We start from the raw sequence: 25929 nt of genomic DNA, 5'->3' as shown, positions 1-25929 counted from the left end.
GGGAGGCGGGGTTTGGGGCGGGGCGGCACCTGTAGGCGGGGTCCGGGAGGGGCCAGGTCGAAGCCCGCGCCCGGCGCGGAGCGGGGCGGTCATCAGCTCCAGTTCCGCAGGCTGAGTGCAAGTCCCAGCCATGGCTCCCCGCTGCTGGCGCTGGTGGCCCTGGTCGGCATGGCCTCGGACCCGGCCGCCTCCCGCCGGGAGCACCCCGAGTAGGAGCTGGGCATCCCTGGGACTGGATGGGAACGCGGGGAGGAAGGCCTGCGAGCGCCGAATGGAGGGGTTGGAGCCCGACGGGGGCAGAGCTGGAGGGGGTCGAGAGAGGAGACGGGGGCCAGACTGGAGGCGTCCACTCACAGGGACAAGATGGGGTGGTGTACGGGGCGGATGGGAGCCTGGGGGGTGAGGTGCCTAGGGTGAGATGAGGATCGACAAAGGTGAAAGGGGGAGACCATGATTCCACAGGTGGGAGAAGGGGTGAATGAGGGTGTATGGAGGTCTGTAGGGCAAGAGAGAAGTCAGGGGAACCAGCGGTCGATAGGAATGAGGCGGGTCTATGGGGGGAGTTTAGGTTCCATGGAGGGAAGGGTTGGAGGTAATTGGAGCACCGTGGGAAGGTCCACGGGGAGAGATCGGGGTGATGCGGGGTCCACTGGATGTGCTATTCTAGCTGGGTGGGTAGGAAACACTGTAAGAAAAAGAGTGGGTGGGTGGGGGCTTGTTGAGTAGGTCATCTCCTGTGACATAGTGAGCTCATGCGTGAACTGTGGGGTTCTGAGTGAAGACACGGCCTTTGGGTTCAGATGAAATAAGGAACCCTGCAAACAGCAAAGCTTGGACAGAAAGGAGGGGAGCCCCCCATGTGTTTTAACACTGAGGTTGGTTTGGGAGTGGGAGGGAGTGTGTTCTGAGCCCCTCCCCTCCCCCACCCCCAGGCTCCCGCCAGCAGTTCTCCACGCAGGAGCAAACCCCCCAGATCTGTGTGGTGGGCAGTGGCCCGGCTGGCTTCTACACTGCCCAACACCTGCTCAAGGTAAGCCATGGCCCTCTGGTCCCTCCCCCAGTCACTTGCTGCTCCAATCTTGGGGGCATGCCCACCCCTTTGGGTTTTAAAAGCACTTCTGGGTCCCTGATGGGGAAGGGGCGCCCAGCTCATCTAGAGAGGACACTTTCTACATACTTTGTCACCTGCACTGGGGGCTCCCCACTCTAGGTCCTCAGCTGTGAGAGAAGTGTTTGTGCCTCATGAGTGATGGTCGATGGTCAGGGCAGACGGTGCGCTGTGCCGCCTTGGCCAAGCCCTCCAGGGAGCTGATGCAGACCTGCAGGATGACTCCATCCTGCCCCTCACTCATCCTCCCTTTCTTCTCGGTCTCCACTCTGCCCCCAGTATCCTGCATCTCGAGGCTCTGCCCCCTCTTCTCAGGGTTTTCTGGAACTTTTTCCACTTCCTTGTGCTCTCCTCACCCTTGACCCCAGTCTCCCCACGCCATGCTGTTCTTTCAGCCTGCTCTGCACCCCCTCCCCTCCCCCAAAGGCCAGGGTCTCAAGGCTGACAGTGTTGGCCTTGGTGAGCAGGGCCCCAAGATTACGAATTACCCTTGAGACTTTGCCAGACCTTGGACCTTGGTGGGAGGGAGGGAGGGGGAGCCATAGTGAGGCCTGAGGCCTGAGGCCGGGGGGCCCAGATCCTGGGGCTCGGAAGCCACCAGCCAGGCTTGGCTCAGACTGTTTATCTTGGTGCTGCCCACCCCTCTCCGTCCACAGTCCCGTGGGGACTTATTAATATGCACATTCCTGGGCCCAGCCCAGGCCTAATCAGACTGTGGCTGGAGCCCAGGAGTCCACGATTTTGAACCCCCCGGGCAATCCGGTGCCCGCTGCCACAGGTGGTTCCTTCACCGAAGGGTTTTAGGGGAGGGACGGCCAGCACCCTGTTTTGTATTTGGAGCTCTCGCTGCCTGCAGGGCAGACAGTGGGTGGGGAGGCAGGGCTGGTGGCTGGGAGGAGTGGGGGGCTGCTGTGCGGCAGTGGGGAGGAGAAGGGGAGAGTGGGGGAGCCCCCTGGACAGAGTGGAGGAGCCCCAGGTTGGGATCGTTTGGGTTTGAGGTGTCTGGGGTGAGTCCAGGGCTCGCAGGTTTGGAGCTTGTGGGGGGCTCTGGGCAGGAGGGAGAGAGTGGAATATCATCAAGTCCACGGGAATTTGAGGTCACAGGTGGGAGCCGATGAGCCTTCCCCAGGGGATGTGTGCCTAGAGGGAACTGGGGGGAACCAGATTAGAAGAACCTCAGAGAAAGTTTCTGTTAGAAGGGGACAGATTAGATAAAAATAAAAAGGAAGAAGGGGGAGGCCCTGGCTGGTGTGGCTCAGTGGATGGAGCATCAGCCTGTGGACTGAAGGGTCCCAGGTTCGGTTCCGGTCAAGGGCACATGCCTGGGTTGTGGGCTCAATCCCCATAGTGGGCGTGCAGGAGGCAGCTGATCAATGGATTCTCTCTCATCATTGATGTTTCTATCTCTCCCTCTCCCTTCCTCTCTGAAATCAATAAAAATATATTTAAAAAAAGAAGAAGAAGGGGGGGGGGCAGAGGAAGAGGGGATTGAAAAAGAACAGCTGGAGGGAGAGGAGGGAACTTCCAGTTAGGGATGAGAGGGCTCCCTGGGAGTCGAGGTTGGCCACGCAGGCTAACGCATCCGGCGGATTTAGCTTTATGGGGGTGGCCTTGGAGAGAGCGGTGTGACCTAGAGGGAAGGACCCACAGCAGGAAGAATGGAAGATAAAGTCGGGTTGTGTAAGGTGTCCGACAGGCTCAGCAGTTTAAACTTTGACCTGTGGCAGTGGGCAGCCAGGGAAGGTTCATGGGCGAGGCCGTGACTTGCAACAACAACAGTAATAGTAATGCTAGCTTTGGCGGGTTGCACACTCACCGCGGTTAAGCCCTGGGCTGAGTGCCTCAGGCCTTGCCTCACGCCTGGAGCGATGTCCTGTTGTACAGAGAAGGTGGAGAGCCAAAGAAGGGTGGGTCGCCGTGGCTCTGAACTCCAAAGCCAGCTGTACCTGGGCCACATCAGCGGGGTTTGAAGGGGGTGGGACGGGGAGAGTCAGGAAACATGGATGGACAGTGGGTGGTGGGCGGCCTGGACTTGGTGCAGGCAATGGGGTGGCGGGAAAGGGGGACTTGGCCAAACGTGAGGGGGTGAGCACGAGCCTTTGTCGGGATGAGGGTGCCTGGCGGCAGGAGCCCCTTTGGCCTGAGTCCCGTTGAGTCGGGAGCGTTACAGCAAGAGCCAGGATGGGGTGCGAGGCAGGGCAGTGTGTCCTGGGACACGGCTTGACTTCTGGGCTTAAGGCCCAGAGCCCAGCACTGCCCTGACCTCCGGGATGCTTCCCAGCCACCCTGACGGGGGTGCATCTGTCCCACTGCACGGACAGGCAGGTCCTGGGCTTGCCAGTCACGGGGCTGGTGGGTGGCTGTCCCCCACACTGTGCCCTCCCCCGGCCCCTCTAGGTGCCCCAAGCCCGAGATGGGGGCCACTATTGTCTCCCTCAGCCCCCACGGCCCCAGCTCGGTCCCCTGTCCGACAGGATGGTCTTGGAGACCAGAGCGTGACTTGCAAAGGGTGGTTGTCAGGCCTCCAGCCTGATCGGGCATGTCTCCGGGTGCCGAGGCTCTAAGGCGGGGCCCATGGAACATCTGACCACGGAGCCGAGGCAGCTCCCCTGTCCCCTGCCGCAGAGGGACCGCTCACCGCCTTCCTGTGGCCGAGTTCCCCGTCCGCCCTTGGCTGGCAGGCCTCGAGGGCTGACCTCAGCGGCCCCATCCCTCTTGCCTGGCTCTCCAGGCAGATGGGGAGTCAGGGCCTCCTTGCGTCCTCTGCCCACTGCTCTGCCTGGGAAGGGGGACCCGAGGGGCCCAGCCCTCCCTGCACTCACCACCTGCTGCCCTCCCGCAGCACCACGCCCAGGCCCACGTGGACATCTATGAAAAGCAGCTTGTGCCCTTCGGCCTGGTGCGCTTTGGCGTGGCGCCCGACCACCCCGAGGTGAAGGTGGGTCTCTCTGGGCGCGGAGGGCAGGTTTGGAGGCTTTGGTCAAGGCGAGGAGGGAAGGGAAGCTCCCTGGCCGCATGGATGACCCCAGACCCTGTCGATGCCCCCGAGACTCCATCCTGGGGACATTGTGGGGCGAGGGTGGCACAAGCATGGTCCCTGGAGCTGCCGCATCCTCTAACCCCTCCCACTCCGGGCCTGGCAGAACGTCATCCACACCTTCACCCAGACGGCCCTCTCTGAGCGCTGTGCCTTTCACGGCAACGTGGTTGTGGGCCGGGACGTGACCGTGCCGGAGCTGCGGGAGGCCTACCACGCCGTGGTGCTGGTGAGTGCACGTGGCGGGGGAGGGGGGCCGGGGGCAGGGCAGCAGCAGGAGGCGGAGGCTGAGGGATGGAAGGCATAGGGTGAGGCCCTGGGCGGGGGTCAGGGTGGAAGCCCAGGGGGCTGGTGGGCTGTCTGGCCCCGTGGCTGGCGCTGAGGGTCCTGGGTCTTTCCTCAGAGCTATGGAGCAGAGGACCACCGGGCCCTGGAAATCCCCGGTGAGGAGCTGCCTGGCGTGTTCTCGGCCCGGGCCTTCGTGGGCTGGTACAACGGGCTCCCTGAGAACCGGGAGGTGAGTCTGGGGAGCCCTCCTACTGCCGCTTCCTTCGCACCTCTCGGCCAGGGCGGGGGCAGCTCTTAGATGCCGGAGCTGGGGGAAGAAGGAGCCATGGTCGAGGACTGGATGGCTCCCGGGGAGATGAGAGGAGAGACGTCAGGCTGGTGAGGTGGGAGGTCAGCTGTGGACGCTGTGGAAGAGAGGGGTGGGGTCAGGTGTGGGGGGCCCGAGTGGAGGCTCAGCTGGTAGGATTTCTCCAGTGTGGGGGAGCCCAGCTAGAGCCAAGGCTAGGGACACCCTATCCAGACCTCTCCCCTCCAGCTGGCACCGGACCTGAGCTGTGACACGGCCGTGATTCTGGGGCAGGGGAACGTGGCTCTGGACGTGGCCCGGATCCTGCTGACCCCACCTGAGCAGCTGGAGGTGAGTGGGGAGGTTAGGGGCAGGAGGGAGGGGGCCCACACTGGGGAGAGGAAGCCCCTGCTGCGGCTCAGGACTCACCCCTGCGCGCCGAGCTCAGTGCCTCCTGGAAGGCAGCCGGGAGCTTCCACTCATACAGCTCCCCTTTACTTTCCACACTCTGGCTACATGGGCCTAAAAAAAAAGCATTCGGTGTGCACATACCACTGCCGCCAGGAACCCTCTCAGCTCACCTCCTGCTGGTTAATCTTTTCGTTCTTAGCTCAATTGTCCCTTCAGGAAGCCTTAAGCCTCCCTCTCATAGACTTGTCCACTGTTTCAAAGCATGTTGTGACCACTTTGATTTTACATTTATCATCAGTGAGTATTTGATAAGTATCTCTTCCTCCATGAGCTCAGAAGCTGTGTGAGGGCTGGCGCCATGCCTCTTTGGTGCACCATCAGCACCTCCCTCCCCCTGCCCCTTGCACGGTGCCCTCCCTGCACGCGGTAAACTTGTTGAGTGAGAGCATGCACCGGGTTTGCTACTGGTTTGAGCCGTTTGCAGAATTGGCGGCAGTGCTCCCTATGGCCACCAGGTGAGGGCAGAGGCACACTTTCCACTTTCCAGCTGTCTCCTCTCGCAGGCTCTGGGTAGGGAGGGACATGACCAAATGGAGAGGCTTGGTGTTGGATGACTTTTAAGGTCCTCCTTTTGTGCCAGAAAACGGACATCACGGAGGCTTCCCTGGGGACACTGAGGCAGAGCCAGGTGAAGACGGTGTGGATAGTGGGCCGACGTGGACCCCTGCAAGTGGCTTTCACCATTAAGGTGCTGGGGCCAGAGAGAGGGGGTCTGGGCCTCAAGAAAGTGCTCTTCCCTTGGGAGGGGGAGCAGGACAGAGCCTTTGGAGTGCGGCTGCCCAGGGTCGAAGAGGGGAGCCAGACGGGGCGGGGGGCAGGGTGTCCCCTCCCTGGCCTGGGCTCTGGGGTGTGCTCAGGGGTGGATAGCGCTCTGGGCCTGACCTCACCCTTCCCACCCCCACCCCCACCCTCACCCCCAAGGAGCTTCGAGAGATGATTCAGTTACCAGGAACCCGGCCCATTTTGGATCCCGCGGATTTCTTGGGCCTCCAGGACAGAATGAAGGGTGAGGGCCCTGGCCTGACCCCCCAGCTCACTAGGGAGGGGATGGTCTAGGTCAGCGAGGGCTTGGGGAGGGCATTTGGGGAGAAGGCTGTACCCCAGGGGCAGCCCTGAGATGCTCTGTGTTGCTGGCAGAGATGCCCCGCCCGAGGAAGCGGCTGACGGAGCTGCTGCTTCGAACAGCCACGGAGAAGCCAGACGGGGAGGAGGCTGCCCGCCGGGCAGTGGCCGCCCGAGCCTGGGGTCTCCGTTTTTTCCGAAGCCCCCAGCAGGTGCTGCCCTCACCAGACAGGCAGCGGGTGGCAGGCATCCGCCTGGCGGTCACCAGACTGGAGGTGAGTTTCCTGTTACCCAGAGACACCCCTGGTCCCAAGTCTCCTCACCTCGGCCGGGTGTTGCCCACACTCTCCCCAACAGGGTGTCGGTGAGACCGCCTGGGCAGTGCCCACTGGCGACACGGAGGACCTCCCTTGTGGGCTGGTGCTGAGCAGCGTTGGGTATAAGAGCCGCCCCATTGACCCCAGTGTGCCCTTTGACCCCAAACTTGGGGTCATCCCCAATACGGAGGGCCGGGTTGTGGATGTGCCAGGTGAGAGGGTGCACGTAGGCTAGGCACCACACTGCTGGGGGACAGGGAGGCTGCTGTCTCCTGGGCCGTTCACATTCATTCATTCATTCATCCATCCAGGGACACGCCCTGGGGAACTGCTCTGAGCCGAGCCCCTCCTCCTCCTGGCCCTGGGGGACGTTCCCAGTCTAGCTCGATGCCCCCCTATGTGTGCTCCTAAGTTGTTCCATGTACGGAGGGAGGCCTGGCTGGGCGAGGCCCCGCACTCAGCGCTGGGTTTGGAGACTGAAAAGCAGCCCCGTCCAGGGGCTTGCCGTCGGATGAATTATCCACACTCCTGTCGGTCCCTTCAGTAGAAGTTTGCGAAGGGCCTGCTGAAACTGGAGGCGGGCAAGACCCAGCTCCTACCCCCAGGGAGCGCCTGGTCTCCAGGGAAACAGGTGGAAGGGGAGAGGGTATGGTAAACAGGTCCAGCAGAGTCAGGGAGATGGGCCTGTGGCCACAGTGGGCCCACCTGCTGGGGCTGCTGGGAGGACTTGGGATGTTGGACATATGGGCACATGGGCTCCCTGCCCTTCCTTTACCCCTTCGTTACCCCCCCCCCCCCAGGCCTCTACTGCAGCGGCTGGGTGAAGCGGGGGCCCACGGGCGTCATCGCCACCACCATGACCGACAGCTTCTTCACCAGCCAGACCCTGCTGCAGGACCTGAAGGCCGGGCTGCTGCCGTCGGGCCCCAGGCCTGGCTCTGCGGCCATCAAGGCCCTGCTCAGCAGCCGAGGTCTGGGCCCCTGGTGACTCCTGGGAGCGGGGTGGGCGGCCTGGGCCTTTCCATGGGAGGGGGTGCTCTGGGCTGGGATGGAGGGAGAGGCGGGCAGTGACTCACTTCCCTCTGCCTCAGGGGTCCAGCCCGTCTCCTTCTCGGACTGGGAGAAGCTGGATGCCAAGGAGGTGGCCCGGGGCCAGGGCGCTGGGAAGCCCCGGGAAAAGCTGCTGGATCCTCAGGAGATGCTTCGGCTGCTGGGGCGCTGAGCCCGGGAACCAGCCCGGCAGGGAGGGGAGTGCTGTGCGCCAGGGCCGGTCTGAGCAGGGCTCTGCACACAGCTGACCCCCTGCCCGCCCTGGCCCAGGGCCTTGGCTGCCTCTTTTCCAGGGACCAATGAGCACTCCCTCCTGCCAGAAGGTCACCCTTGCCAGCGTGGGTTTCACTCTCAGCGAGGAGATGACCTCAGTTAGGGCTGGTGCAGGTGCAGGCTGACCCCCCCCCCCCCCCTCTCCTGCTGGACTGTGGAGGGTCACCAGGTCCAGAAGATGCTGAAAATAAAACAGCCGCATCGGACAGCCAATAGTTGATGTGCCTGTGATTTCTTCTGGGGCCTGGGGTCACCTTCCAGCCGCAGCTCCCCTCCAGCCCCCAGGTGGCGCTGCAGAGCCAGCTCCCTGCTCTGGGGCCTCCGGGGGCTGGAGGTGGGTTTGGTAGCCAGGCCTGGCCGGAACCCTCCCTTCTCTCTCCTTGGTCCTGCTGCTGTGGCCTGCCTGCCTTCTGCCCACACTCCAGGCACCCTGGCACCCGGGCCGGCCTGCTGGTCTCACTGGTACAACCAAAACAAGAAAAGAGAAAAAGTGGGAGTGAGGGGACTGGGCAGCAGCTTGCCCACCAGTCTAGTGCGGGTGGGTCCCCTACTCCGTTCCCAGTGCCTCCCCTGCCCTGTCCGTTTCCAGCCAGGCCCCCAGGCCGACAGCACAAAAATCTCCGCAGCGCTTCGCAATTCACACAGCACGTTCACCGTCTACATGCCAGTCCCCAGGACGCTGGCCTCGCTTTGCAGACTGAGGGACCCTCGAAATTAACTGGCCCAAGGTCACACAGCTCGGAGCTGCGGGCTCGAACCCAGGGCTCCGGGCCGGTGTTTTCTCCGAGGCCGCCTTGGTTTCCAGCCTCGGTCTGGAGACACCGTCCTGAAGAGGGGCGAAGGGATCCAGGCGATGGCGCGCGGGCAGCCAGGAGGGGGTGGAGGAGCGCGGGCCGGGCGGCGGGGCGGGCCAAGCCGGGGCGGGGCGGAGGCGCGGGCCGGGTGAGCGCTCGCTCTGCCACAGCCGGCGGGCGAGCCCCGGGAGCCCCAGGCGCGGCGCGCACCCAGCCCGGGACCGGGCCGGCCAGAGGGGCGCCGGGGCGGGGCGGGCCCAGCGGAGCCCAGCCCGCCAGGCCGCGCACGGGCACCGGGCACCGGGCACCGGCCGGCGCTCCTGGGCTCTGGCGCTCGCCGAGCTCTGAGCTCCAGCGCGGAGCCGAGGCACCAGGAGGCGCACCGCGCGGGAGGCAGCCGGCGCGGCTCTGAGCGCGGGCGCAGCGCCCCTTCCCCCGGTGAGTGGCAGGAGAGCCAGGGGCGCAAACTTCGCCAACTCGGGGCTGGTCTCGGGGGCCGCGCGGGCAAGGACGGCGGAGGCAGACGCGGGACGCACGGGGCGAGTCGGGCCGGGGCAGGAGCCGGAGGAGGGGGCGGCCGGGGGAACGGGACCCTCGGGGCCAGGCCTGGGCTTTGGACTCGGGCGGGAGGCGAGGAGGCGAGGAAGAGAGGCCGCGGTGACGGGCGCGCGGGCGAGGCGCCCAGGAGGTTCTTCTTTCTCCGGGGTCGCCTGGCCCTCCCGCCAGCTCTTCGCCTGGCGCTGCGACAGCGCGGGGGATGGGCCGGTGCGGGGACGCGGGAGTCTGGGCTGCGGAATCCCCAACTGTTGCTGCTGGAAGCCGCTGGGGCGGGGAGCGGAGCCGTGAGCTGGGACCGCGGCTGGGTCAGAGCGGGGTGGGCTGGAGCGGGGAGGAAGCAGGGAAGACGGGGTGGTGGGGGGGGGCGGCTGTGGGGGCTCCAGGCGCCCGCCCTCGCGGCTCCCGGAGGTCCACTGAGCACCCTCAGAGCGCGCCTGCCTTCACCCCCTTCCCTCCACCGCGATGAGCGCCCCAGACTCCCCCCTACAGCACCCCGCTCCTCCTTCCTCTCCGAGGCGGGCGTGAGCTCCCTCCTCTGACCCCGGCGGGTCTGCGTGGGCTTTAGGGGGTGGCGGGATCTCCCCAAATGCTGGCCCTGCGCCCCACGGACCCGGGCTCCGAGGACGAGAAAGGCGGGACGCAGAGGCCCTGGGAGAGCCGGGAGCCCGTGGCGCTGGGGAGCCCGTGGCGCTGGCCTGGGCGACCGCACCAGCAGGTGGCTCTGTCCCCGAGGCTACGACCCTGATCCCCGACGGGGAAAGGAAGCGGAGCCGCTGCGGAAAGCGGCCCTGGCTAGGCTGGGTGGCAGGCCACGGCTTCCAGCGTTCAGAGCATCCCCGAGGGGCGCCTCCCGACCCATCCGAAGGTCCTGCGGGGTGAGTGAACCGGGAATTCCGCCGGGCCCTGTGCTCGCCGCATGTCCACGCTGGTTCCCACCCCTGCTAGCCCGATGGGACTTCTGGCTCCATCCCCCCAGCCCTCGGACGGTGGCACCCCCTTGGCTGGGTCCCCAACGCTGGGCCCGGGGGAGCTCGAGAGAAGGAACCTGTTCTAGGTCGGTCTGTTGTCTCGGAGCCCGTCTAGTGTCTAGCGATGCCAGTCAGTTAGAGTCTGTCTCTAAACTCCCTAGTAGGCATTTGAATAGAACTTGAAGGGGACGGATAGGCCGGAAACGGCTCAAGGGTTTCCTCCAGGTCCGGGGGAGAGGCCCAGCTGTACCCCGCCCACAGCCCCGCCTGCAGGGCAGCTCCGAGCCCCGCACCGCCAGCGGGGCTGCGGGCGACCACTCAGCTTGGGGGAGTGGCAGTGGCCGTGGGGGCCTAGGAACCCTGACGCCCGCGGTGGGTGGCCGCGAGGCGGGGGGCACGGAGTGCGTGGTGCCCAGTTTGGCCGCCAGGAGGCGTGGCGCGAATCCCGAGCCCGGAGTCACCCCGCGGCTGCCGCTGCCGCTCCCGCTGCATCGCGCGCGTGTCCTTGAGCCGCGAGTGACGGTGGCTCTCGCCGCTCGAGCCCCCTCCTCCGCGGGGGGAGCCTGATGCCGCGTTCCCGGTGAATTATTTATCGCCTTTATCGCCGGCCTAAAAATACCCCGAACTTCACAGCCCTGGTGTAAGAGACTCCTGCCGAAGTGGGGGGCGGGGGGGGGGGGCGCCCGGGGGCGGGGGCGACGCGGGAGCAGCTGGGAGGCGGGGGTAGGTCTTGGAGGAGGGAGACCTCCGTGCGGGAACCGGTGGGGGCCGGCCCGAGGGCCGCCTTCTCCCCTGCCGCCTGGGTTCGGGTTCCGGTTTGGGCTCCGCAAAAGGGAGGGAGGGAAACCCGACGGCAGAGCAGAGGCCGCTCGCGGGAAGGGCAGTGGATCCTCCAGTAGCTGAGGTCCCTCCGCTCGCTCGGGGAGCGGCGCAGCTGGTGGGCTCCTGACCCGGCAGAGGGGAGCCCTCAGTGCCGGGGTGTGTGTGTGTGTGTGTGTGTGTGTGTGTGTGTGTGTGTGTGTGTTCGGAGCTTGCCAGAGATTGGGGGAGCTGGGGTAGGGGTGAGGGAAAGAGTCCTAAGCAGGCGTCCAGGCCAGTCAAGGGGATCTGAGTGTCCCTGAGGACTGACCACTGCCACCCTGCCCCGGACCCTTTAGGGGGCCCATGTTCATCAAACATTAACTTACGGGTCTATGAAAGGAATGGACCGTGAGTGGGTGGGCAGAGCTCTCTAAGGCAACAGTCCTCTGTGGGGCTGGGGCAATACTGAGGGGCAAATCCCTGCCAGGGGCAAATGACAGGAGCCACCTCAGAGCCTGGATGCTCCTGAGTGGTGGGGAGGGGTGGGAGGCAGAGCACCTGGCCTAGAGCCCCGCCCAGACCCTAGGTCTTCTCACCCCCCAACCCGTGTCCAGAGCCTGATGGACTAAGGCCGGTGCCAAGTGGGAGAGGGACCGAGGTTGGGCTCTGGCACTTCTGGAATTCTGTCGTGGAGAACAGCCTGTGGGAGCAGCAGGCAAGGCCTGGAGATGAGGACGTGGGGGCTGGCAGGAGAGTGGGGTCCAAGGAGGGGAGGACCAAGTGGTCAGGGTGTATGGAGACCTGTCCATGGGACCCAGATGTCTGGACTTCATCTGTGGGCATTAGGAAGCCACTGTGCCGTTTGAGGAGGAGTGTTGTGGCCAGTGCGGCCGGCAGGGTGAGTGGAAGGGTGGAGAGGTGAGAGGCAGGGGAAGGTGAGTGGGAGGTGGGACTGGCCAGGGCTGCGGTCTGACCCTCCTGTCCTGCACTGGCGGGGTGCCGCGCGGTGACAATCTCCTGGAATCTCCCCATTGCTATTTGAAGCTCAGAGACTGGCCTGCACGGGCCCCTCCTTCCAGGGGTGTCTGTGATGACTCCTGGTGAGACGCACGCCCTGCCTCAACTTCCTCTGCTCCTCCGCTCCGCTCCCAGAGGGCACATTCCCATCAGAGAGCGTCCCTGGGCTGTGCCCAGGAGCTGAGAGCCTGGGGCGTGCTGTCCACAGGAGAGAACGTGAGAGCTGCATGTGTAATTTAAAAATTTCTAGTAGTCGCCTTAGAAAAAGTAAGAAACAGGCGAGCTTGATTTGAATAGTCTATTTTATTTAACTCAATGCATCTAAAATGTTACTAATGTAATGCAACATAAAATGCTTAGGGAGATGTTTTACTTTCTTTTTTTCTTACCACGTCTTCCATCTCCAGCGTGCATTTCGCACTTGTGGCACCTCCATGCGGACAAGCCGCATTTCTAGTGCCCAAATCCCAGGGGAGGTGGCTGCTGTACTGGTCAGCACGTCTCTGAGCTCAGAGCTGGAAGGCAGAGGGGGGGGAGCTCAGGGCTTCCCAGAGGGCAGGCAGCCTGCGGGGACTGGCGGTGTGGGTGCAGGTGAGCATGACAGGGTCCTTTGCAGGTGTAACCTGTAATCCCTGATGGGTGGTGGCTGAGTGTGGCGTGGCATGGCACGCCTAGGTACCCTTCCCCGACTCACCGTGTCTCCAGGCTGACATCCTGCCAGTGTCCTAGGAAACCATACACGGGGGAGGTCTCAAGGGCACCGAAATGAGCCCCAAATCCTCTTCTCGGAGATTCAAGCAGGCCCACCCCGGTCACCCTTGGCGTTCCCCTGTTCAGAAGTTCTGCTGGGGATGAGATGAAGAGGGAGAGGGCTGCAAAGCTATGGCCGGTGGCCAGCTGGGAGGGAGAGCTACGTCAGTGGGCACCGCTCACTGGCTTGGCTCTTGGTCCCAACCCAAAGCCATGACATTCATGTAGCAGGTGCGCACGGCAGGCTCCGGGGTCGGTTTAAAAGGTCACACACAGCAGCTTGTGTGTCAGACCCCGACCCACGCCCTGCACAGGTCGGCGGTGTCCCACTCGCTGTGGAAGAGCTGCTGCTGACTGCGGCCGTGGGGGAGGGGATGGGTGTCCACGCAGGAGGAGGGGGCTCTGTGCCAGGTGGGCCTCCCAGAGCAAGGCCCCTGGGGATGTTAGATTCAGTTTATAATGGAGAATGTGGGGGGGGGGGTGGAGGGAGGGGAGGGGAGTGTCACAGAGCTGTCTTTCTTACCCGGCTGAGGGCTGTCACCTGTAGGATAAGGATGCTGATCACAGTGGGTGGCCCTCACACTGCTGTAAGTAGATCCTGTGATTGTTGTAGGCAATAGAACCTGGCTCAGAGAGGGTGAGCAACTTCCCCAAGATCACCCAGTTAGTAAGCGGCAGAACTGGGACTTGAACTCGGGTCTGTTCGACTCAGATCCATGCACTTGGACACCAAACCTTCCTCAGGCAGAACCCAGCCGGACAGGTTCCCAAAGGTCTGGCTTTCTAGCCAAGCGTGCTGTTCAACAGGTGAATGGGGTTAATGAGCACGCACCCGGCTCGCGCTCTTCCCGGCCCCTGCCCTTCGGCGCTGCCCTGGGGAGGCTCAGCTAACCTCTGCCTCTTTCTCTTTGTCTGTCTGTGTCTGTCTGTCCGCCTCTCTCTGCCTCTCTGTGGAGGGGTTTCCCCTCTTCTCTTCTATCCTCTGGATGTGTGTCCCTTTGGTTCTGCCGTCACCTCCTGTCTGTCTGCACATCTTGTTGTTCTGTGCCTCCTCTCCCCCTCTGTGCCTCTCCTCATCTCTCTGCAGGACACGCCCGTGGATATGGGTGGGGCCCTGGGGCCAGCCCTGCTGCTCACCTCACTCCTCGGTGCCTGGGCAGGGCTGGGCGCGGGGCCGGGCGAGCAGGCTGTGACGGTGGCCGTAGTGTTTGGCAGCTCGGGGCCGCCCCAGGCCCAGGCCCAGACCCGGACCCGCCTCACCCCCCAGAGCTTCCTGGACCTGCCCTTGGAGATCCAGCCACTCACCGTGGGGGTCAACAACACCAACCCCAGCAGCCTCCTCACCCAGATCTGCGCGCTCCTGGGTGCGGCTCGCGTCCATGGCATCGTCTTTGAGGACAACGTGGGTACCGAGGCCGTGGCCCAGATCCTCGACTTCATCTCCTCCCAGACTCACGTGCCCATCCTCAGCATCAGTGGGGGCTCCGCTGTGGTCCTCACCCCCAAGGTGCCCATTCAAACTCATACCCCTCGTCCCTTGGGCCTGGAGCCAGGCTGGGGCTGGGGGAGCAGGGCTGAGTCTGACCCAGGGGGAGACTCGGGCCTTGGGAAGTTGGAATAAGGTGGGATGGACAGGGAGGTGGAGACTGAGGGAGGAGAGGGAGGGAGGAGAAGGCTGTGGGAATGATGTTCTAGAACAGTAGTTCTCAACCTTGGCTGCACATTAGAATCACCTGGGAATCTTTTTAAAATCCTGATTTCTGGGCCTCATCCTCCGGAAATTCTGCTTCTTTGTTACTAATGTTGTGGCCTCACTCCATAACAAAGAAGCAGAATTTCCGGAGGATAAGGCCCAGAAATCAGGTTTTAAAAAGATTCCCAGGTGATTCTAATGTGCAGCCAAGGCTGAGAACCACTTGTTCTAGAAGATCACCATTCTGGGCTGCTCTCACGTGTTGTTGACTGGATGAGAGGTGGGCAGGTGGCAAGCCTACCTCTGTCTGTGCTGGCAGCCCCGGCTGTGCCACCTTCTCTCTGCTTCTCTGGCCTTCCCTGCTCAGGCTCTAGACTCGGGGGTGGAGGGCCCGGCTGGGCATGGGACCCAGGAGATGTGCCTGCAGGAGAGAGCATCCAGAGGCCGTCACTGTCTGAAGCATGGGGGAGGCATGCCCTCAAAGAGCTTCCATCCTGTGGGGAGAAAGTTCTAGACAACAGTCCACTGTGACTGTGGTCACAGGAGAATAAGTGTTCTGGAGGAAAAACACAGGACACCACAGGGGAGTCAGCGGGGCCCATCTGGGTAGGGGGTTGCTCAGAGAAGGGGGTTGCTCTTAAGAGAGGATATGGAAGCTGAGGCCTGGAGGCGGAGGGGAGGGGGCATGCGGTGTGGGTATGGCGGATGAGTGTCCCAGGCAGAGGCAGGCGGTGGGAGCACCCCGAGGTGAAGAACGGAGAGGAGCCTGGAAAGGGAGGTGGAGTCCGACCACGTGGGAGGACATTTGGGTTTTGCCCTAAGTGGGGAGCCGAGGAATGTGCTCAGGGGAGGCTGATCTGAGCTGCCTTTCTTTATGATTATTTCTGTTACGGAGAGTCTTGAGCACACAGACAGGTAGAAAGAGTATAGCGACCGGATGTGCCCCCATCCACCCCTGACCGACCCTGCCCATCCTTACCACCACCCAGGCCGCCCCTGCTGTTACTAAAACAAAGCCCAGACACCCTGTTATTCCATCCATAAATTTTTACGTGTGTATCTCCGCTAGATAAGGGCTTTAAAAGAAACCACCATCTATTATCACACCTAAAAATAATAAAAATTCCGTAACATCATCAAATAGCCAGCCATTGTTCAGATTCCCCCCATTGTCTCAGAAACGCCAGAGAAGCTAATTTTTGTTTGTTTGCTTGAGTCAGGAGCCAAGTTAGGTTCCCACGTGGAATTGGCTGATGTGACTTCAGAGTCTGTCTCTAGCTCCTCCTCCATCTCTCTTTTTTCCTTGACATTTGTTTGTTGAATGAACTGCGTTACCTGCTCTGTAGAGTTTTCCCAAATTTTATTTTCTTTTTAAAGATTGGGACAGTCGGAATACGGTGAAATCTTGGAGGGGCCGCGGTGGCCGCAGGGAACCCTCAGTTAGGGGAGTGGCTGGCATTAGCCTGAGAGCCGTGGTTTGCAGGGGCCGGGCTGGAGCTGGCGGTGCCCTGGGCACTGGTGGTGGCGGAGGTGGAGGAGGAGGAAGTTCTCCTCCCAGGGCTCCGTGGAGGCTGGCCCTTGCCCCGTGACCTTGGGCCCGATGTCAGCTCTCAGCCCGGTGGTTCTCCACCCTCAGTTCTTTCGAAAGACCCGACAGCCAGCGCCCCAACTCCGAGACTGCGATTCGGTTGGTCTGGAACAGCGCTTCCCAAAGCAGGGCGCTCGGGAATCACCCGCAGAGCTTGTTGAAATACAGATTCCCGGGCGCCACCCCAGAGGTCCTGATCCCGCAGGTGGGCGAGGCGCCCCAGAATTTGCATTTCCACCAGCTCCCAGGTGACGCTGACACTGCTCCAGGGCGGCCCGGGCAGGAGCGTGTAGAAAACCCTCCAGGTGACCTAACGGGCGGCAGCGGCTAGGAACCACGGAACCACGTCTGGGGCGGGAGGGAGGTCTTGCGGGGCAGGGCCTCCCCGGACTCAGCGCCAAGGCATCTAAGGGCGGACCCGGGGCGCCGGCGATGGGGCGCGGGGCGGGGCTCGGCTCGCCCCGCCCCTCAGGCCCCGCCCCCGCCCCCAGGAGCCGGGCTCCGCCTTCCTGCAGTTGGGCGTGTCCCTGGAGCAGCAGCTGCAGGTGCTGTTCAAGGTGCTGGAGGAGTACGACTGGAGCGCGTTCGCCGTCATCACCAGCCTGCACCCGGGCCACGCGCTCTTCCTCGAGGGCGTGCGCGCCGTCGCCGACGCCAGCTACCTGGGCTGGCGGCTGCTGGACGTGCTCACCCTGGAGCTGGGCCCCGGCGGGACGCGCGCGCACACCCAGCGCCTGCTGCGCCAGATCGACGCCCCGGTGCTGGTGGCCTACTGCTCGCGGGAGGAGGCCGAGGTGCTGTTCGAGGAGGCGGCGCACGCCGGCCTGGTGGGGCCCGGGCACGTGTGGCTGGTGCCCAGCCTGGCTCTGGGCAGCACCGACGCGCCCCCCGCCGTCTTCCCCGTGGGCCTCATCAGCGTGGTCACCGAGAGCTGGCGCCTCAGCCTGCGCCAGAAGGTCCGCGACGGCGTGGCCATCCTGGCCCTCGGCGCCCACGGCTACCGGCGCCAGCACGGCGCCCTGCCCGCCCCGGCTGGGGACTGCCGCGGCCACCCCGGGCCGGTGAGCCCTGCCCGGGAGGCCTTCCACAGGTGGGCACCTGCCCAGGGCAGGGGGTGCGCGCTTCTGGGGACCTGGGTGGCGGTGAGCTTGGTCTCGCTGGCCACCTCTCTCCCTGGCTGTGTGCCTGGGACCGAGTTACCTCACTTCTCTGGGCCTTAGCTTCTTATCTTAAAAAAAAAAAAAAGATAGGGGGTGTGAGGGTGCGGTGAGAATGGTGGCCGTCAATACAGGGAAACAGAAGCCACCATAAATGCTCCCTGTTGTCAGGTGGTGAGGCAGGTGGGGGGCAGTGGCTGCAGGCAGGGCTAAGGGAATGGCCGGCTTCTCCCCCGCCTACAGGCACCTACTGAACGTCACCTGGGAGGGCCGGGACTTCTCCTTCAGCCCCGGCGGGTACCTGGTCCAGCCCACCATGGTGGTGATCGCCCTCAACCGGCACCGCCTCTGGGAGATGGTGAGAAGGGGGTGAGCCCAGGGCCCTCCATTTCCTCTCACTGTGTCCCCGGCCCCTCTTGTGCCCACAGCTGAGCAGAGAGTCCCTTCTGTCCCTCATCCAGCCCCTCATCCCCAGGTCTCAGCTGAAACATCTCCACGGGGAAGCCTTCCGGGTCCCCAGGTTGGGTGAGGCCCCTCAGCTCTGGGCTCCCATACACCCCAGCCCCCCTCCACTACAGAACTTACCTTATCACATAGCCCTGCCCCTGTGGGAGGAGTAACCCACAGCTGTGCTGGCCAGGCTGACATGTAAACCAATAGAATTTGGGGAGATGGGGGCTTGAGTAGAGATGTGTGCAAAGCATTATGGGAGTAGAGAAGAGAGGCAGGAATTAGTTCTGCTTGTAAAGGAGGAAACTGGGGAAGGCATCACAGCAGTTGGGACATTAGGGCTGGGCTGTGGAGGGGTGAGTAGGAGCCCGCCAGGAAGGGATACTAACCTGGTGTAGACACAGGAGCAGGAGGGTGTGGGGCATCTGTAAGTGATGTGTTTGGTGGGGCGGAGACTGAGGAAGAAGAGTGGGGTGCTGGGTTAAGGACTTTATACTAAGCTCAGGAAAGTGAGTGTGGAAAATGAGTGACAGACTCAGGGGTGGGCTCTGGGCAGGTGTTGGAGTGGGAGGAGGCTGCAGGGATCCTCCCTGGGGCCCATGCCCAGCCCCTTGCCCAGCCCCTCTGTTGAGCAAATGTCCCGCCCCAGGCCCTGCTCTGTCCTGCTCCAGGCATCTCCAGTGTGGGACTGGGATTCAGGCCCTGGCGCCCCCCGCCCCCCCCCCCCAGGCCTCACAGAGGGTGGGAGTCCTAGGGCTGGAGGTCCCGGGCTCAGGCCCGTCACCCTCTGCAGGTGGGGCGCTGGGACCACGGTGTCCTCCACATGAAGTACCCGGTGTGGCCTCGCTACAGTGCGTCCCTGCAGCCCGTGGTGGACAGCCGGCACCTGACCGTGGCCACGCTGGAAGAGCGGCCCTTCGTCATCGTGGAGAGCCCGGACCCTGGCACCGGCGGCTGTGTGCCCAACACCGTGCCCTGCCGAAGGCAGAGCAACCACACCTTCAGGTCGGTGAGGACTGGTGGGAGGCGGGAGCATGCGCTGCGGTGGGGTGGCAGGCGCTGGGGTGGAGAGCCAGGCGGGGAGGGGCTGCCGGCTGACTCCTGGCGCTCTCGGTGGCAGCAGCGGGGACACAGCCCCCTACACCAAGCTCTGCTGCAAGGGCTTCTGCATCGACATCCTCAAGAAGCTGGCCAAGGTGGTCAAGTTCTCCTACGACCTGTACCTGGTGACCAATGGCAAGCACGGCAAGAGGGTGCGCGGCGTGTGGAATGGCATGATCGGCGAGGTAGGCCTGCCCCGGGGTCCACCTGAGCCGGCCGCCAGCCCTGCTGCCCAAGCCCCCCCACCATTCCCCCTTCAGCCCCCCATCTGTCCTAAGGGGTTTCCTCCTGGGCTGGGGATCCTCGAGGGGAGGCCCCGGCCCAGCTCCTGAGGGTCTCCCAGCTGGCAGGGGCAACCGGGCTGTCACCGACGAAGCCCCCTGGGCTGGTGAGCCCTGTGAGCGGAGCTCTGAAGGCCCCAGGGGGGAACTGACTCTCGGCTGGGGGTGCTGGAGGGGGGAGGAGGCGGGGAGAGAGCTCCAGTGTGGGAGCCCCACCCCCATGGCCCCAGGTGTACTACAAGCGGGCGGACATGGCCATCGGCTCCCTCACCATCAACGAGGAGCGCTCCGAGATCGTGGACTTCTCGGTGCCCTTCGTGGAGACGGGCATCAGCGTGATGGTGGCGCGAAGCAATGGCACCGTGTCCCCGTCGGCCTTCCTGGGTGCGGCTCGGTGGGCAGGGGTGGCTCTGGGCAGAGGGGCCCACGCGGGGGCTGTGCGGAGCTCGGGGGAGATGAGGAGTAAGATGAGGAGTGTGGGGTGGGCCCTCCAGGGCAAGCACAGCAGCCTGGGTGCCTCTGAGCCTGGGTGTGGTGCACGGGTGGGGGCGGGAGGGGAGTGGGATAGAGGGTGGTCCCAGGTGAGGGACAGAGAGCCAGGAGGCAGCTGGCCTCAGGACACGCCTAGTCGGCTGGGACAGCGGAACAAGGGAGAAGCTCCTGGGGGCGTTGGAGAAACCCCCCCGAGCATGGGAAGTGGTGCTCGTTTCTGACTTGACTAGGAAATCGGCATTTGTAGGGCAGCCCCTGTGCCAGGTGCCAGCTGGGCACTGGGACACAGCGACAGTCCTGGCCTTCCCAGAGCGCCCCAAGGCCCTGCCGGGAAGTCAGCTGGGACTTGCAGCGTGGGGTTACAGAGAGCTGTGAGGACAGGTGAACCTCTTGGCCGGGAGCAGAGGAGGGAACCCCAGCTCTGCCCCCTCCTGCTGTGTGGCCTTGGGCAAGTCGCTGAACCTCTCTGAGCAGGGTTCCTCTGCCACTTCATAGATAGGCATTGCACCAAAGGAGCAGATGCTCATGGCAGCGATGGCTTCTACTCGGGGGGCCTGAAAGGATGTGTCAGAGACCTCAGGTCGGCCTCCCAGCTCCTCGGGCCTTGGCTTCTGTGTCAGGAGGAGGAGTGAGACAGGAGGCCCCGGGAGCACAGCCAGCTCATCCGCGTGGGGCCAGGGCGGGGAGCTCCAGGGCAGGAGTGTGGGCAGCGGGGCTGGCGCAGAGGGTGGCGAGGAGGACAGAGCAGTTCCTTGGGTTTGCTGATGTGGCTTCCTGGGCTGAGGCTCGCTGGGGCGGGGGGAGGGGGGGGCGGCGGGTACGGGTGAAGGCAGTTGCAGGCAGGGGGATGCGAGGGGGACGGGAAGGAGCATGGGGATAAACATTTTCCTGAAAGGAAGTGGGGGGAAGAAGGGGATGAGAGCCAGGGGCCTTGTGAAGTCAAAGGGAGGTGTCCTGGGAGGGGGCTGATGGGACCCTGTTCCAGGGCAGCTGGGATGGGAGACCAAGAAGGCGGGAGAGTCTGACCTCCCTTGGGGGGTGGGGTCTCTCCTGGGGCTCTGCTCAGTCCTGGGGCTGACGGAACCTGCCTTGACCATGGGGACCCACTTGTCCACCCTGTGCTCTGGGCTGTGGGGGGAGGGGCGGGGCCCAGGCCGCTGAGCCGCCTCCCCCGGTTCCCAGAGCCCTACAGCCCCTCGGTGTGGGTGATGATGTTCGTCATGTGCCTCACCGTGGTGGCCCTCACTGTCTTCATGTTCGAGTACTTCAGCCCGGTCAGCTACAACCGGGACCTCACCAGCGGCAAGAGTAAGCTCGCACGCGGGCCTGGGAGGAGGGGGCAGGGCCGGAGCACCTCAGAGGGGTGGGCGGACTTGCCCTGGGGTGGGGCTGGCCAGGGAGGGGGTCCCCACCCAAGATAGAGTGGGGACAGAGCGGAGGAGTCGGGTGGGCTGAGACCTGGCCCCTCTGTGCTGGGCAAGAAGAGCCCCAGTGCCCACCCTTCTCACCCCCAGAGTCTGGGGGCCCATCCTTCACCATTGGCAAGTCCGTGTGGCTGCTGTGGGCACTGGTCTTCAACAACTCGGTGCCCATCGAGAACCCCCGGGGCACCACCAGCAAGATCATGGTCCTGGTCTGGGCCTTCTTTGCCGTCATCTTCCTGGCCAGCTACACCGCCAACCTGGCCGCCTTCATGATCCAGGAGCAGTACATCGACACTGTGTCCGGCCTCAGTGATAAGAAGGTTCTGGGGCCACGGCCAGTAGGGGGCGAGGGGAGGCCGGGGGCAGGAGCAGGCCTTGGGTGGGACACGGGACAGAGTGGGTAGAATGTGACCTGGAGGCCAGAGCAGGAAGGAGCTGGGGATTCTGGTGAGGTGGGGTGGGGTGGGGGGCAGGGGAGAGATGGCTCAGGTCCATTGACAAAGTGGCCTTGGGCAAGTCTCTCTTCATCCTGGCCTCAGTTTCCCCACAGGAGTGGCCTGAGCAGAATCTAAGACCATTCTGCTCAAGTGCAGACTATGGGGCTGGGACTGGGGGGTGGGGGAGGTGGTGCCTGGAAGGTTCGGGGGAGGGTCACGGATGGCGGCCGCCCTCTGCCCGCAGTTTCAGCGGCCTCAGGATCAGTACCCACCCTTTCGCTTCGGCACGGTGCCCAACGGCAGTACGGAGCGCAATATTCGCAGCAACTACCGGGACATGCACACCCACATGGTCAAGTTCAACCAGCGCTCCGTGGAGGACGCGCTCACCAGCCTCAAGATGGGGTGGGTCCTCAGCCCTGCACTCACCTCTGTCTCTCCTCAGGTCTCCCCGTGGCCAGCTCCGTCCCTGCCTGAGTGACCCGTCCCTGCCTGAGCGACCCGTGCTGGGGACAGGGAGGCTGGGCTGTCCTGTAGGACTCCTGGGGGCGGGCAGTGAGGAGGTCTTAGGGCAGAGTGAGGCGGAAACAAGAATGGGCGCTCTCAGGTGGTCCAGATGTGCGGCTGTGGTGCCGGCCAGCGTGCGGCCTTGCCCTGAGGTGGAGGTTGTGACCTTCTTAGGGTCTTAGGGACAAGATGTGCTGCGCAGAGAGGGTGTGTCCTCTGGGGGTAGAGAGTCCCCGGCCTCTCTGAGGAGGAGGGTAGGTGGGGTCCCCGAGCTGTGGGAGGGGCTGGGGCCATCCATCCCTCCTGGGTGCTGGCCCCCATACGATCCTTGCCCTGAGGGCTCCGCCTGTCCCTAGGAAGCTGGACGCCTTCATCTATGACGCCGCTGTCCTCAACTACATGGCAGGCAAGGATGAGGGCTGCAAGCTGGTCACCATTGGCTCCGGCAAGGTCTTTGCCACCACCGGCTACGGCATCGCCATGCAGAAGGAGTCCCACTGGAAGCGAGCCATCGACCTGGCGCTCCTGCAGTTCCTGGGGGATGGTGGGTGCTGTTGCTGCTGGGGGTTTGGGGGGGGTCCAGGGTGGGCCACCCAGCCTGGGTGGGACGGCTGTCCAATGGCTGGTCAGCATCACCACCGTTCTCGAGCCCCAGGGAGAGGGCTCCGGGGTAAGAGATTAGGACAATGTGTGTGTGTGTGTGGGGGGGGGGGTTTGGAGGGACTGGATGGAGACCTGGGGAAGAGATGGCTTTGCAGGGAGGGAGTGAGAAATAGGGTTGGGGAGTCCCTCGAGGGCAGGAAGACAGGAAGGAGCTCAGGCCACAGTGGGGTTGGGGGTGGCTGAACTTTCTTTTTCCATCATGAGACGACCTGGGTAGGGCCAAGGGCCTGCCTAGTCCCAGAGTCGGGGCCCAGCTGGCCTTGGCACCAGGGCTCCCATGTGTGAGGAGTCCAGCTGAACCTGCCCCCAAACGCAGAGAGAGCTTTGAGTTCAGAGTCCAACCCTGTTCGATAATAATGGTCTGATTCTCCATCAGGACCAGAGAGCGGCGAGAGGAAGGACCACGGGGGTGTTTGTGGTTTCCTCGGGGGCCCAGGCCTTGTGTCTGTGTGCCCAGCTCCATGCCTGGCATGTGGGGGCCAATAAGTGTTCCATGAATAAATGATTGATAACATGTACCCAGCCAGCAAGGTTTTATTAGGCATGAGGGGGGCGGGGATGTCAAAGGCTGGCACTGCCCACTCAGCCCCACTGTGCAGTCCTTTCTTCCTGCTTGTTGACGCCCCAACCCCGAATCCTGTCCCTGCCTGGCCCTATCCGTGTGGCCCTATAAGGCCTCGCACCCTGGCTCCAGACCCTTCTTGCTCAAGACGTGGGTGGGTGAGCATTGGGAGGGTCCTTCCTGAGCTAGGTGTGCCCCCCGCCCAGGGGAGACCCAGAAGCTGGAGACGGTGTGGCTCTCGGGGATCTGCCAGAACGAGAAGAACGAGGTGATGAGCAGCAAGCTGGACATCGACAACATGGCGGGCGTCTTCTACATGCTGCTCGTGGCCATGGGGCTGGCCTTGCTGGTCTTCGCGTGGGAGCACCTGGTCTACTGGAAGCTGCGCCACTCGGTGCCCAGCACGTCCCGGCTGGACCTCCTGCTGGCCTTCAGCAGGGTGTGTACCGCCCCGCCCTAGGCAGCGCCAGCCCCGATGCAGATAAGTCAGAGGTAGCCATGGCCCCGCTCACAGATGTAAAAACGGAGGGTCCCCCAGTGGCCTGGCCGGCGGCATCCCAGCCCCGGGAAGCAGCACTGCGCCCGCAGGCAGGTGGCTCCCGGCGGCCGCCAGGCTCCTCCCTGCCTTACCCCGCGCGGCTTTCAAAGGGGTCAGCTTCTTGGAGCCGCAGAGAGTCCTGGGTAACTCACAGCCGCCCAGGGCCCGGCACAGGGGGGCGCGGAACAAGTGTTAGTTGCTTCCTAGGACTTAGAGGTGCCTGGCTGGTGCCTAGACAGGGAGGGGCCCCGGAGAGGAGGGCGCGCTCACAGCGGGTCTCGCGCCCCCGCCCAGGGCATCTACAGCTGCTTCGGCGGGGTGCAGAGCCCGGCCAGCCCCGCGCGGCCGCCCAGCCCCGACCCCTCGGCCAGCTCCGCGCAGGCCAGCGTGCTCAAGATGCTGCAGGCGGCGCGCGACATGGTGACCTCGGCCGGCGTGAGTAGCTCCCTGGACCGCGCCACGCGCACCATTGAGAAATGGGGCAGCCGCCGCGCGCCCCTGACGCCCGCCGGCCCGGGCCCTCGGCCGCCCACCCCCCGCCGGCCCCCCGACCCGGGCTCCAGAGGCAGCGGCCGTGCCGCGCTGGGGCGCAGGACCCCGCAGCTGCCGGGCCGCCCCCCGACGCCAAGGCCGCCCCTGCCCAGCGGCTCCCGGGTGTGCAGCCGGCCCGCCTGGGAGGTGCGGTGGCCGGTGCGGACCCGGCGCTGCGGGCGGCACCTCGCGGCCTCCGAGCGGCGAGCGCTCCCGGAGCGCCCCCTGTCGCCCGAGCGCTGCCGCTACAGCTCCTTCCCCCGAGTCGACCGGTCGGGACGGCCCTTCCTCCCGCTCTTCCCGGATTCCCCGGAGCCGGAGGATCTGCCGCTGCTCGGGCCGGAGCAGCTGGCCCGGAGGGAGGCCCTGCTGCACGCCGCCTGGGCCCGGGGCCCGCGCGCGCGCCACGCTTCCCTGCCCAGCGCGGTCGGCGAGGCCCTCGCCCGGCCCAGCGCTCTGTCCGCCCCGTGCGGCCGCCCGGCCTGCGGGCGCTTGGCGCAGGCGCAGTCCCTGTGGCTGCCGTCCTACAGGGAGGCCTGTCAGGACCGCGCGTGGGCAGGGGTCCCCGCCTGGCCCCACAGACAGCACGCCTGCCTCTGCGCCCATGCCCACCTGCCGCTCTGCTGGAGGGCTGTCTGCCCTCACCTCCCGCCCTGTGCCAGCCGTGGCCCCTGGCTCGCTGGGGCCGGGGGGCCTCCGGGGCACAGGAGCAGGACCCTGGGGCTGAGGACAGGCTACAGGGACAGTGGGGGGCCGGGAGAGGTCAGCAGGGCGGCCTGTGGGACGCAGGGCTTCCTGGGACCTTGCACCTGGAGGCGCATTAACAGCTTGGAGTCGGAAGTGTGAGGTGTCGCCTGCTCTGGCACCTGGTCAGCTGGGTCCTCCACGGGGCGCTGCCAGCGTTAGGGGCGGGCAGGCGGGGGCTTTTCTGACTTTTGCCATGAAATCCTGGCCATGGAGCCCAGTGACAGTGTCCTCTGTGCTCAGTTGAGTGACCTCAGCAGCTCGGGTCCTAGTGTGGGCTCGGTTCTTGCTGTCCCCTCATCGTGCCCAAACCTTCCCAGGACCTGGAGTCAGGGAGCAGCAGGGGGTCTCCCTTCCTGCTGTCAGCCAGTCCTGGTCCTGGCTGGGGGGCAGGAGGGGGGTTGGTGTGGGAGCACGGAGGCTGGAACTCGGGGCTGGAGCAGGGCGGCTCCGCCCCTTTGCTCCGCTGGCTGGAGTTTCTTCTCAGAGCGTTGGGACATTAAACAAACCTTTTACTACCCACTGGTCCTGGCTTCCTCATTCTGCGTCCTGTGGACACTAGGAGCATCCTGGGAGCCTCCCAGGCGGGGTGTCTGCCTAGAGCAGCATGGAGCTCCCTCTGGGCGAGTGTCTGGGGGGAGAGGCTGAGGGAGGCTCCAGGGGCAGAGCCACGTGGTATTCAGAGCCAGGCCCACCCTCCCGGTGCCAGGTGTGATCCATGCGCTCAGCCCGGGGCTCGGTGGTGATGGATGGAGCGTCTCCTGCAGTTTCCTTTAAAAGAGGCTGCTGCCAGGGGCTGTGGGTGTCCTTCCTGCCAGGAGCCCGTCTGGGAGCCTGACTGTCGTGGTGGAGACGCAGAGGGAGGTCTGTTGTGGGGCTGGTGGCACTGCTGGCATGCTCTCCATGATGGCTCCGCACGGCCTGCTGGTCCTGGAAGCCTGGCACAGGGGCTTCCCAGGTTGGCACGGCTCAGCCTCGCCG

General features: G+C 64.4%; 2 protein-coding genes across 6 annotated transcripts; both read left to right on the top strand.

The window, feature by feature from the left end:
* The first annotated feature begins 35 nt into the window (after positions 1 to 35).
* FDXR (ferredoxin reductase) lies at positions 36 to 8105 on the top strand. 2 transcript variants are annotated; one of them, XM_059671136.1, is made up of 12 exons: positions 40 to 209; positions 933 to 1030; positions 3951 to 4046; positions 4252 to 4374; positions 4549 to 4662; positions 4969 to 5070; positions 5771 to 5878; positions 6112 to 6196; positions 6328 to 6527; positions 6610 to 6781; positions 7370 to 7540; positions 7661 to 7928. In XM_059671136.1, the coding sequence occupies exons 1-12, from the start codon at positions 131 to 133 to the stop codon at positions 7789 to 7791; spliced, it is 1479 nt and encodes a 492-aa protein (XP_059527119.1). In that variant the 5' UTR covers positions 40 to 130; the 3' UTR covers positions 7792 to 7928. The 2 variants fall into 2 exon arrangements, with proteins under 2 accessions (XP_059527120.1, XP_059527119.1); XM_059671137.1 differs by lacking the exon at positions 6610 to 6781 and having other exon boundaries at positions 36 to 209; positions 6455 to 6527; positions 7661 to 8105.
* A 1688-nt stretch (positions 8106 to 9793) lies between these two features.
* Positions 9794 to 25422, top strand: GRIN2C (glutamate ionotropic receptor NMDA type subunit 2C). 4 transcript variants are annotated; one of them, XM_059671165.1, is made up of 13 exons: positions 9794 to 10119; positions 13868 to 14287; positions 16553 to 17151; positions 17462 to 17576; positions 18462 to 18673; positions 18789 to 18954; positions 19281 to 19434; positions 20725 to 20850; positions 21057 to 21286; positions 21648 to 21808; positions 22267 to 22454; positions 23342 to 23574; positions 23968 to 25422. In XM_059671165.1, the coding sequence occupies exons 2-13, from the start codon at positions 13883 to 13885 to the stop codon at positions 25048 to 25050; spliced, it is 3672 nt and encodes a 1223-aa protein (XP_059527148.1). In that variant the 5' UTR covers positions 9794 to 10119; positions 13868 to 13882; the 3' UTR covers positions 25051 to 25422. The 4 variants fall into 4 exon arrangements, with proteins under 4 accessions (XP_059527148.1, XP_059527147.1, XP_059527149.1 ...); XM_059671164.1 differs by lacking the exon at positions 9794 to 10119 and adding an exon at positions 10169 to 10792; XM_059671166.1 differs by lacking the exon at positions 9794 to 10119 and adding an exon at positions 13381 to 13587.
* Positions 25423 to 25929: the final 507 nt, after the last annotated feature.

Source organism: Myotis daubentonii, chromosome 16 (genome assembly GCF_963259705.1).
Source record: "Myotis daubentonii chromosome 16, mMyoDau2.1, whole genome shotgun sequence".
In the NCBI taxonomy this organism is placed as follows: Eukaryota; Metazoa; Chordata; class Mammalia; order Chiroptera; family Vespertilionidae; genus Myotis; species Myotis daubentonii.
Note: the sequence above shows the minus strand (reverse complement) of the source record. Positions and strands in the feature narration are given on the sequence as shown.